The following is a 12,779-nucleotide window of genomic DNA, read 5'->3' as shown; positions in this document are numbered from 1 at the left end:
CGAGAGACTATTAATCAGTTGCCCACTCATAGTAGGTTCACGTGCTACGTGACGCCACACATGCGCATAAAAGAGTGTTTTCACACTCGTCGCTTGGCTTATAGATGGCGCTGACTGTCACTCCTACTTGTAACTTCACATAGAAACCCAAAAAAATTTATGGGGGGAAGGCCGCTGTGGTAGCCCAGTGGTTAGAGCATCGAACGCATTGTTCGAAGGTCGTTGGTTTGATTCCTGCTCACGGCTGGTTATTTTTTCATCCACTTTTCCTCTTATTTACATTCAATTGGTTCTAATAACTTCCCCTGTACATTACTTGGCATTACTGTCTGTTAGATCTTAATAATATTGTGTTAAAACACAGAAAAACGAGCCCTTAGGTGTACACTTCTTTCCCTTATTTCAATAACACGAGGGTCTTTTACTGGCAGACTTTGTGTCATTAGGTTGTATACGAGGGACTATTGATCAGCTGCCCGATCATAATGAGTTCACGTGCTAGGTGACGCCAAACATGCGCATAAAAAAGTGTTTTCACACTCATCGCTTGGCTTATAGATGGCGCTGACTGTCACTCCTACATCTAAATTCACATTTAAACCCAAAAAAGTGGATGAAGGGAAGGCCGCTGTGGCAGCTCAGTGCTTAGAGCATCGAACGCGTTATTCGAAAGTAGTAGGTTCGATTCCTGCTAACAGCTGGTAATTTTTCATCCACTTTTCTTCTTATTTACATTCCATTGGTTATAATAACTTCCCCTGTACATTACTTGGCATTACTGTCTGTTAAATCCCAATATTATTGTGTTAAAACACGGAAAAAGAGCCCTTAGGTATACACTTATTTCCCTTATTTCATTAAAACGAGGGTCTCGTACTGGCAGACTTGGTGTCTTAGGTTGTATACAAGGGACAATGATTCAGCTGCCCGATCATAATGAGTTCACGTGCTAGGTGACGCCAAACATGCGCATAAAAGAGTGTTTTCACACTCATCGCTTGGCTTATAGATGGCGCTGACTGTCACTCCTACATCTAAATTCACATTTAAACCCAAAAAAGTGGATGAAGGGAAGGCCGCTGTGGCAGCTCAGTGCTTAGAGCATCGAACGCGTTATTCGAAAGTAGTAGGTTCGATTCCTGCTAACAGCTGGTAATTTTTCATCCACTTTTCTTCTTATTTACATTCCATTGGTTATAATAACTTCCCCTGTACATTACTTGGCATTACTGTCTGTTAAATCCCAATATTATTGTGTTAAAACACGGAAAAAGAGCCCTTAGGTATACACCTATTTCCCTTATTTCATTAAAACGAGGGTCTCGTAGTGGCAGATTTGGTGTCATTAGGTTGTATACGAGAGACAATTATTCAGCTGCCCACTCATAATAAGTTCACGTGGTACGTGACGCCAAACATGCACTTGAAGAGTGTTTTCACACTCGTCGCTTGGCTTATAGATAGCGCTGACTGTCCCTCCTACTTCTAAATTCACATATAAACCCAAAAAAGTGGATGGAGGGAAGGCCGCTTGGGTAGCTCGGTGGTTAGAGCATCGCACACGTTATTCGAAGGTCGTAGGCTCGATTCCTGCTCATGGCTGGTTATTTTTTCATCCAAATTTCTTCTTATATACATTACTTTGGTTCTAATAACTTCCCCTGTACATTACGTGGCATTACTGTCTGTTAGATCTCATTATATTGTGTTAAAACACGGAAAAACGAGCCCTTAGCTATACACTTCTTTCCCTTAATTTTTTACAACAAGGGTCTCGTACTGGCAGACTTGGTGTCATTAGGTTGTATACGATATACTATTATTCAGCTGCCCGCTCATAATAGGTTCACGTGCTACGTGACGCCAAACATGCGCATAAAAGAGTGTTTTCACACTCGTCGCTTGGCTTATAGATGGCGCTGACTGTTACTTCTACTTGTAACTTCACATATAAACCCAAAAAAAGTTTATTGGGGGAAGACCGCTGTGGTAGCTCAGTGATTAGAGCATCGAACGCATTATTCGAAGGTCCTAGGTTCAATTCCTGCTCACGGCTGGTGATTTCTTCATCCACTTTTTTCTTATTTACATTCCATTAGTTCTAATAAAGTCCCCTGTACACTACTTTGCATTACTGTCTGTTAAATCTCATAATTATTGGGTTAAAACACCGAAAAACGAGCCCTAATGTATATACTTGTTTCCCTTATTTCATTAAAACGAGGGTCTCGTACTGGCAGACTTGGTGTCATTAGGTTGTATACGAGGGACTATTAATCAGTTGCCCGCTCATAATAAGTTCACGTGCTACGTGACGCCAAACATGCGCATAAAAGTGTGTTTTCACACTCGTCGCTTGGCTTATAAATGGCGCTGACTGTCACACCTACTTCTAAATTCACTTATAAACGCAAAAAAAGTGGATGGGGGGAAGGCCGCTGTGGTATCTCAGTGGTTAGAGCATCGAACGCGTTATTCGAAGGTCGTAGGTTCGATTCCTGCTCACGGCTGGTCATTTTTCTACTATTCTTATTTACAATCCAATGGTTCTAATAACTTCCGCTGTACATTACTTTGCATTAATCTCTGTTAGATCTCATTATATAGTGTTGAAACACGGAAAAACGAGCCCTTAGGTATACACTTCTTTCCCTTATTTCATTTAAACGAGGGACTAATAGTGGCAGACTTGGTGTCTTAGGTTGTATACGAGAGACAATAATTAAGCTGCCCGTTCATAATAAGTTCACGTGCTACGTGACGTCAAACATGTGCATAAAAGAGTGTTTTCACACTCGTCGCTTGGCGTATAGATGGCGCTGACTCTCACTCCTACTTATAAATTCACATATAAACGCAAAAAGTGGATGGAAGGAAGGCCGCTGTGGTAGCTCAGTGGTTAGAGCATCGAACGCGTTATTCGAAGGTCGTCGGTTCGATTTCTGCTCACGGCTGGTTATTTTTTCATCCACTTTTCTTCTTATTTACATTCAATTGGTTCTAATAACTTTCCCTGTACATTACTTGGCATTACTATCTGTTAGATCTTAATAATAATGTGTTAAAACACACAAAAACGAGCTTTAGGTGTACAATTCTTTCCCTTATTTCAATAAAACGAGGGTCTTTTACTGGCATACTTTGTGTCATTAGGTTGTATACGAGGGACTATAGATCAGCTGCCCGCTCATAATAAGTTCACGTGCTAGGTGACGCCAAACATGCGCATAAAAGAGTGTTTTCACACTCATCCTTTGGCTTATAGAAGGCGCTGACTGTCACTCCTACATCTAAATTTACAGATAAACCCGAGAAAGTGGATGAAGGGAAGGCCGCTGTGGTAGCTCAGTGCTTAGAGCATTGAACGCGTTATTCTAAAGTTGTAGGTTCGATTCCTTCTAAAAGCTGGTAATTTTTCATCCACTTTTCTTCTTATTTCCATTCCATTGGTTCTAATAACTTCCCCTGTACATTACTTTGCATTACTCTCTGTGTGATCTCAATATATTGTGTTGAAACACTGAAAAACGAGCCCTTAGGTATACACTTCTTTCCCTTATTACAATAAAACGAGGGTCTTTTACTGGCAGACTTTGTGTCATTAGGTTGTATACGAGGGACTATTGATCAGCTGCCCGCTCATAATGAGTTCACGTGCTAGGTAATGCCAAACATGCGCATAAAAGAGTGTTTTCACATTCATCGCTTGGCTTATAGATGGCGCTGACTGTCACTCCTACTTCTAAATTCACATATAAGCCCAAAAAAGTGGATGGAGGGAAGGCCGTTGGGGTAGCTCGGTTTTTAGAGCTTAGAACAAGTTATTCGAAGGTCGTAGGTTCGATTTCTGCTCTCGGCTGGTTGTTTTTTCATCCACTTTTCTTCTTAAATACATTCCATTGGTTCTAATAACTTCCCCTGTACATTACTTGGCATTACTGTCTGTTAGATCTCATTATTATTGTGTTAAAACAGGAAAAAACGAGCCCTTAGGTGTACACTTCTTTCCCTTATTTCATTAAAACGAGGGTCTTTTACTGGCAGACTTTGTGTCATTAGGTTGTATACGAGGGACTATTGATCAGCTGCCCGCTCATAATGAGTTGACGTGCTAGGTGACGCCAAACATGCGCATAAAAGAGTGTTTTCACACTCATCGCTTGGCTTATAGATGGCGCTGACTGTCACTGCTACTTATAAATTCACATATAAACCCAAAAAAGTGAATGAAAGGAAGGCCGCTGTGGTAGCTCAGTGGTTAGTGCCCCGAACGTGTTATTTGAAAGTCATAGGTTCGATTCCTGCTCGTGGTTGGTTATTTTTTTATCCACTTTTCTTCCTATTTACATTGCATTGGTTCTAATAACTTCCCCTGTACATTACTTGGCATTACTGTCTGTTAAATCTCATTATTATTGTGTTAAAACACGGAAAAAGAGCCCTTAGGTATACACTTCTTTCCCTTATTTCAATGAAACGAGGGTCTCGTACTGACAGACTTGGTGTCATTAGGTTGTATACGAGGAACTATCAATCAGCTGCCCGCTCATAATAAGTTCACGTACTACGTGATGCCAAATATGCGCATAAAAGAGTGTTTTAACACTCGTCGCTCGGCCTATAGATGGCGCTAATTGTCACTCCTACTTCTAAATTCACATATAAACGCAAAAAAGTGGATGGAGGGAAGGCTGCTGTGGTAGCTCAGTGGTTAGAGCATCGAACGCGTTATTCGAAGGTTGAAGGTTCGATTCCTGCTCACGGCTGGTTATTTCTTCATCCACTTTTTTTCTTATTTACATTCCATTGGTTCTTATAATTCCCCTGTACACTACTTGGCATTACTGTCTGTTAGATCTCATTAATATTGGTTTAAAACACGGAAAAACGAGCCCTTAGGTATACACTTGTTTCCCTTATTTTATTAAAACGAGGGTCTCGTACTGGCAGACTTGGTGTCATTAGGTTGTATACGAGGGACTATTAATCAGTTGCCCACTCATAATAAGTTCACGTGCTACGTGACGCCAAACATTCGCATAAAAGTGTGTTTTCACACTCGTCGCTTGGCCTATAGATGGCGCTGACTGTCACTCCTACTTCTAAATTCACATATAAACCCAAAAAAGTTAATGAGGGGAAGGCTGATGTGGTAGCTCAGTGGTTAAAGCATTAAATGCGTTGTTCGAAGGTCGTAGGTTTGATTCCTGATCACGGCTGGTTATTTTTTTATCCACTTTTCTTCCTAATTACATTCCATTGGTTCTAATAACTTCCCCTGTACATTATCAGGCATTACTGTCAGTTAGATCTCATCTGATTATTATTGTTTAAAACACGAAAAAACGATCCCTTAGGTATACACTTCTTCCCTTATTATATATATATATATATAAAGATATATATATATATATGTGTGTGTATGTGTATATATATATATACGCATGCTTTCACTTTTGTATTCATACTAAAGAAGACTTCTGTCAATATATAAGCCCATGCTCTACAACGAGGCTTCGACAATCACGCTAACATGCTTAAAGTCTTTCTGATGATTCACGCAGTGCCATATTGCTATAGATCATAATAAACTCCAACAAAGCTGCCTAAGATTCTGTTTTCACATTTTTCAGAGGTTTTGTGGCTAGTAAATACACTTACACCAGATTTCTACCCCGACAAGCATAACTAGCAAGCATAAAATGCCCTCAATGCATACATTGTGTACAACATTACACATCTTTAATAACCGGTAGACAACATTTCTTATGAGGATACAATCCTATCATCAAAAGTGAAAACCGATTGATTGATTTGTTGGGTTTAACGTCCCAAAACCACCATATGATTAAGGTAAAACTGTTTAAAACTTGCATTGAAAGCTGCCAAAGTTGGTCAGTCTCTCCGTCTGTCTTGTCAAAGTTTATTCAGCATGCAGCACATAACCAATGGCTTCAGCAATGCACGAACTATCTCATTTTATTGAGTTTCTTGGTTGTGCACTGCATAATGCAGTTGTTTTCAGCCAGTGATTAGGTATATCGGCGATGAAAGCTAACACGCCCAATTAAAAGACATGGCCTCTATAAAGGTGTTTTAACGTAGGTTTTGCCAACTATAGCGGTAATCTGAACGAGTGTTGAAATAAACTTCTTTTTTGTGTATGACCAGATTGTGCATGTTCCACTTGAACATTTATTTAAGTCAGATGAAAGTGGAAACATCTATTTTCGACTGCCAATGTGGATGAAGTTTAAGTGAAAGCATGCGAGAGCGCATTGGCCTGTTATGGTCTTACATTTCGGTGAGTCATGATGAATCCAGGCAATAGAAGTTCAGAGATCGAGGTGTCTTTGTCCGTGCGGATGAACAGGCTACAGTACTGAGCTCTGATATGCTCTGTGCCGGAGTCGTCCCTTACGACGGTTGCAAGGCACTCGTCGAAAGATCCCAGCTCGGTAGAGGTTCCCGTGAACACGCCGGTCGGTATTTTTCCGGTAGAGTCGAACACTGCATCGACACAGGCAAGGCACTTAGAACACTGTCATATCATGCCAATGCTACTTCAACTCACAATTGAATACTTTCTGAACTAAAGAAATCATTGCATGTAGTAAATGAAAATCGATCGAAAGGTGTGGAAAGTAAGCGCGATGTTAGCCCATGGTAATGTAAATGAAAGGAAACTGCATATTTTTGTTACGGCACACTCTCACAGCAAACTGCTTATGTTCGAATCGATTATCCAAATGCATACACCCAGGACTACTTAATAAACAGGTTCACTTTTGTTGTGATTGATAGGAACAGCAGTGTAATACTTTATTTTTTCAACATATGCAGACTAGGGCTGTGCAACGCCGCGCCACGCCGCCGCTGCCACCAGTTTTTATTCGCGCCGTTCGCCCCGCCACCGAAGTTTCGAGGAAGACCATGCCACCGCACAATATTTTGCAGTGTGCCGCCGTTTGTCTTATTTTTATCCGAGCGCGGAATCTGGGCATAAAATACATCACTAAACCTGCTTTTCTGCAGCTTTATATTTTTCTAAAGCGGCCTTTGCAGTGTCGTGACTGCTCTTTTGTTTCCCTGTTTGGATGCGCTATCCATGTAGGGCCCTAAAGCAGCTTCTGAAGATACACAGACGAGCATGTTATTCCCTCTCGGTGTTTCTGCTTCTTTCAGCACCATTTGTGAGGCCATAACAGTGATGTACATGACATAATTAGGGTATATACTCTAGAATGGTTCATGTACAAGAAATGTGAGTTGTAAATTTTCTACCCTGCTGTGCCACGCATTCGGCATGCACCATCGCATTCTTCCTCGCGTCTCACGGGATCAATATGTGCGATAAACTTGTGATTTTGCTGCATTTCTTGTAAGTTTTCTATTGCGCAAGTGGTAAATAATAAGAAGAGTGTAGCCGGCAAGTTCATTATCCTGATTAGCTAAACACTTAGCGCTCACATTGCAGACAGGCTTTATGATGACATAAACGTCAAAGAGCCTGTGAGAATTGTAGCGAATAGAACGTAGTCCAGTTTACTTTTGAGCAAAACTAAAACAAAAGGCTCCAAAGTATTTTATTCCTCAACCAATGAATTCATCACATCAAAGACAACACAGCTTTCCATAACAAGATCCAATCCGCTTCAATAGTCTTCGTATATTTTTTAATAGGAGAACTATATAAACACTGTCTACATGCTTGCATAATCAATGTCATGTTTCGTACAAAATCCATACAGAATATTTTTGTACGCACACTGTGATGCTGTTCCCGCAGATAAAATCTCACGAGCGCTATAGCTAGGAACACTGCTCAAGCATGGATAAAACGAGCTGCCCATCTCCATCGCATGGAGGGTGCATGCGAAAACATCACTCCGCATGCGATGCCTACCGTCGAGAGCTCTTCAACCAGAAAGGAAGCGCTGTCTGTGTTTTGCTGGACGAAGCACTATGAAAGCATACTCAGAGAGGAGGCTGCGTGGCTCGATCAGCATCTGTGAACTTTGAATATAAGCGCCTGGTCGCGAGTGCTAGCACGCGCTAGCGCATTCGCTATTTCAGCACGCATCAGCGAACAGCTCGAACGTTTACGCTTCTACACGCTAAAAGATCACTGAATCTTCCCTGTTTATTTTCCCGGAATCATCCGTATTCCCGTAAACTAGCGTTTTGCAGTTTCGCGAGATCAGATGAAAAAGTGTTAGCTGCAGCCTAAGTTCATTAAGAGATTGCGAGCTCTTATCGAATGATGTAAATTATCAAGTCATGGAAAAGTTTTCTGACCGTATTACTGTTTAAGTAACCTCAGTCTTAGCGTGTTCTCCTCAAAGACCTGAGATCAAAAAACTTTGTTGAACTTTCCAAAAGTACGTGACACTTATACTGGACACTTTATCCTCATATTTTGAGGAATCTGAATAGTGTAGTGACTTTCCTAATAGAAATGTGCTTCTTTTCAATTTTCGTATAGTTAATATGAAAATATGTGACATACAAATAATTTAATAGTAACTCGATGCACTAATGCTACCAAAAAGCTTTATTCTGACATTCGTGGCATAAAGCCCATACGTAAAAATCGTCATTCTAAGTGTAATGATAAATTGCTTCTGAAGTTATTAGATTAAAAAGCAAATAGAACGTACAATCCTGAGGCTAATCAATGCCTATAGCTTTAGACATGCCTTCGCTACACTCCCAAAAAAAAATTCATTCAGGTCCTTAAGTTCGATTGCTCCTCCATAGTCTGTGCCCAGATTGTTTTTTTCTTTATGACCAATTCTCCTCAAATCCGGAAGCTATAGTAACAGCGTTTAATATTTATTTCAAACCTCTTTGTTTTCTTACCGATAACAGCATTACTGCTTCATTTTCCGCGGGCAGCAAACTACCTGCTCTTTTTAATCTTGAATTGAGATCCGCTGGAGTGCATAACCTAATAGTATTTTGAACTTACGATACACTCTTACCCAGACAATAGCCAAAATAAATTTCAAAAACGGTATTCAGTATGGTGTGCTCATTATGTCAGTGTAAAATTTTGAAAAATATGACTCTCTGCCGCAATCTCTCAACTGTGTAAATTAGCAAAAGTTGTGCGCTGAAGTCAGGAAACAAGCAAACAGCACATTATAGGCAAGTATATTTGCTTTATATGCAGACTCCAAACCTATGGGGCATACATCAGCAAACACTATGTAGAATGCCTAAACACACACAAAATATTTTCCTGATCGCTACATAGATGCTTCAATTTAAGCACGACATTGTAGTTTCCCTTAACGACCACAGACAGACTTATGTGATATCTATTGTCTATTCTACCCGCCTCAGTGGTCTAGTGGCTCGGGTACACTCAAAAAGTTTTACTCCCCTAAATGTGTAAAACGGGTGTACGCATTAAAAGCACCTATATGAACACACTTTTCACACTTCATTTTTAAAATTTAAGGTGTTTGTGAATAAAGCATCCTCAAAATACCCCATTTACACCATTATATATGGGGTGTTAAAAACAAGGCCACAAATGATTGATTGATTTAGGTGGTTTAACTTCCCAAAACCACTATATGTTTATGAGAGACGCTGTTGTGGAGGGCTCCGGAAATTTCGACCACGTGGGGTTCTTTAACGTGCACGCAAATCGGAGCACACGTGCCTACAAGGCTACGAATGCACGACACTTTCGGGCAGTTTTGCTTATACTTTTAGTAGACATTAACCATCTTGACACCAGCTAAGCTCCTACTACTAGATGCTTGCGGGTCTAGTCATGAATCGAAGGAGGAAGTAATGTGAGCGAAACGCAGTTTTTATCGATAAAGCGCGCAAACTACTATAAGACGGAAGATACAATAGGAGCACCGCGTGTTCAATAGAGTAAGAGCCGAATCTCCTGTATCTGTTTCTTTCTTCTGTGTCATTTGCATGATTAGTCAACACTCATAAAGTGCACTGATTTGCCTGAACAAGGCAACGTTGCGCACATTGGTGTAGCCATGCATAAAACAATCCCCTTTCCCCCGTCTCCCATAAGATCGAAGCTTTTAAAGCTGAAGATAACAAGTCCGCCACCTGCAAAAAAAGAACAACAGCACAGTTTACAAGCTATAACCACCACGTCAGCATGCCGTCAGGTCCCACAAAAACGAACATTGGCGTCATGTATTTTTAGCAGGCACGTTTTATTTACTACTGTAGCAAATGTTCTTCTTCATGTGTCCCCAAAGGTGCGTCATGGAAATTAGGAAGAGGACACCGACCATAAAGAAAAATGCAGAATAAGGACATTTCGGTGACCTTGACGTAGCCTTGCTCACACTGACGGGAGCTTTGTTGACTAAATTGCGAACAAAGCTCTCCTCAAGGGAGCCGAAACGCATTCTCTAGTTCTCTCTCTCTCTCTCTTCATTTTTTGCGGATCCCCTTCCTTTAATTTTTGTAACTTCCCCAGCAGGCGTGCTTCGGTCAAAGCGTTGACTTTGTAGGTAGTGAGAAAACAACACTGATGAAATATTTTCAGCCGCGCTCTTGTTCCAAGTAATACAAGCAAAGTACAAATGTATTGTCGCAACGTGAAGACAGAAGTAGTAGTTAACAGGTTGAGAAAGTAGCAGCAGGCCAGTATTTTTATTTACTGCGCGCCAGAGTGTTCCTCTTCTTTCTTGTTATTGCTTGCTGCATAAAAGCCTGCAGATGCGATTATGCGCTGTCGTCTTCGTCTTCCTAGCAGTACGCACATGGCAATATGTTCTAATTGATTAGTGTGACGGCCGATGCATGCAATGTTGCAATGTCTTTATCGAAATGAAAGTGCTGATAAAATATCACCTACGTGACCCTGAATGGGCAGTCCCTAAAGACCTATAGAGCTAAGCAAAAAGCATCAGCTTAGCTTTTTTTACCAGTATTCACTACATTAGGTCGGTGAAGGTGCGCTAAATATTGCTACTGAATATTACAAATGCACGTTCTGACTAGTAGCTCGTGCTGGCCGCACTGCACCGTCACAATGTTCACTGCAATTCAGGTGCACTGTTAAAGAACGAATACAACGCAACAAATTACTGCCGAAAAAAAGCAGCGCCCGCGTTTTCAGTAGATGTCCGGAGCTAGCGTTAAACCGCATCTAGCCGGTTTGAGAGCGCACCGACACCATGAAGTCTCGTCACCTAGACAACCTTGGCGGCCCGGGATTTCTGCGCTCACGAACTCTAAAAAATGTTACAGCATAAAAGGTGTAAAACGGGTGTACGCATTAAAAGCACCCATAGAAACACCATTTTTACGCCCTATTTTTGAAATTTGAGGTGTTCTGAATAAAACATTCTCAAAACACCCCATTTACATCCTTATAATACGGGTGTAATGAACAAGGCTACAAATAATTTATTAATATGTAAGGTTTAACCACCCAAAACCACCATACGATTATGAGAGACGCTGTAGTGCAGGGCGCCGGAAATTTCGACCACCTGGGGTTCTTTAATGTGCACCCAAATCTGAGCACACGTGCCTATAAGGCTACAACTGCACATTTTCGGGCCGTTTTGCTTATACTGTTAGTATACGTTAACCATCTTGATACCAGCAAGGCTCCCACTACTAGCTGCTTGCGAGTCTAGTAATGAATCGAAGCAGAAAGTAATGTGACCAAAACGCATTTTTCATCGATAAAGCACGCAAACTACTATAAGATGGAAGATACAATAGGATTGACGTTTGTTCATTAGACTAAGGGCCAATACTCCTGTACCTGTTTCTTTTATCTGTGTCATTTGCGTGATTAGTCAACACTCACAAAGTACACTGATTTACACGTCATGGAAATGAGGAAGAGGACAGCGACCATAGAGAAAAATGCAGAATAAGGACATTTCGGTGACCTTGACACAGCTTTGCTCACAATGACGGGAGCCTTGTGGCCTAAATTGCGAACAAAGCTCTCCGCGGGAGAGCCGAAACGCCTTATCTACTTCTCTCTCTCTCGCTCTCTCTCCGTTTTTTCGTAGATCCCCTTGTTCTATATTATGTAACTTCCCTAGCAGACGTGCTTCAGTCAAAGCCTTGACTTTGTAGGTAGTGAAAAAACAGCGTTGATGAAATATTCTCAGCTGTGGTCTTGTTCCAAGGACTGCAAGCTAAGTACAAATGTATTGCCGCAACGTGAAGACAGAAGTAGTAATTAACAGGTTGGGAAAGTAGCAGAAGGTCAGTATTTTTATTTACTGCGTGCCAGAGCGTTGCTCTTTTTTCTTCTTATTGCTTGCTGCTTAAAAGCGTGCAGATGCGCGTATGCGCTGTCGTCTTCGTCTTCCTAGCAGTACGCACGTGGCAATATGTTCTCATCGAATAGTGTGACGGCCGATGCATGCAATGTTGTAATGTCTTTACCAAAATGAAAGTGCTGATAAAATATCGCCTGCCCTACCTTGAATGTAGCTTTTTACTGTCACATGACCTTAAAGCTTTTCTACCAAAATTCACTACATTAGGTCGGTAAAGGAGCGCTAAACATGGCTCCTGAATATTATAAATGGGCGTTCTGACTAGTAGCTCGTGCTGGCAGCACTGCACTGTCACAAACTTCACTGCGATTCAGATGCACTGTTAAAGAAAGAGTATAACGCAACAGATCGCTGCTGCAAAAAAAAAATAGAAGCGCTCGCGCTATCAGCAGAGGGCCGGAGCTAGTGTTAAACCGCATCTAGCCGGTCTGAAAACGCCACAGGGCAAATATCAAGTCTCGTTGCCTAGACAACCTT

General features: G+C 41.2%; 1 protein-coding gene across 3 annotated transcripts in view; it reads right to left on the bottom strand.

Moving 5' to 3' along the window:
* The window catches only part of LOC119160789 (O-acyltransferase like protein), a 625,262-nt gene that overhangs the window by 592,063 nt on the left and 20,420 nt on the right, over positions 1-12,779 (bottom strand). For all 3 annotated transcript variants that reach the window (XR_005108333.2, XM_037413024.2, XM_075880874.1), the window contains exon 2: positions 6,299-6,510. Coding sequence is in view for 2 of the 3 variants with exons in the window: in XM_037413024.2 (XP_037268921.1) it covers positions 6,299-6,510 (212 nt within the window). In the remaining variant the exon portion in view is untranslated. The remainder of the gene's footprint in view (positions 1-6,298; positions 6,511-12,779) is intronic.

This window comes from Rhipicephalus microplus, chromosome X (genome assembly GCF_043290135.1).
Source record: "Rhipicephalus microplus isolate Deutch F79 chromosome X, USDA_Rmic, whole genome shotgun sequence".
Classification (NCBI taxonomy): Eukaryota; Metazoa; Arthropoda; class Arachnida; order Ixodida; family Ixodidae; genus Rhipicephalus; species Rhipicephalus microplus.
The sequence above is the reverse complement of the archived record's forward strand: the minus strand, read 5'-3'. Positions and strand labels throughout refer to the sequence as shown.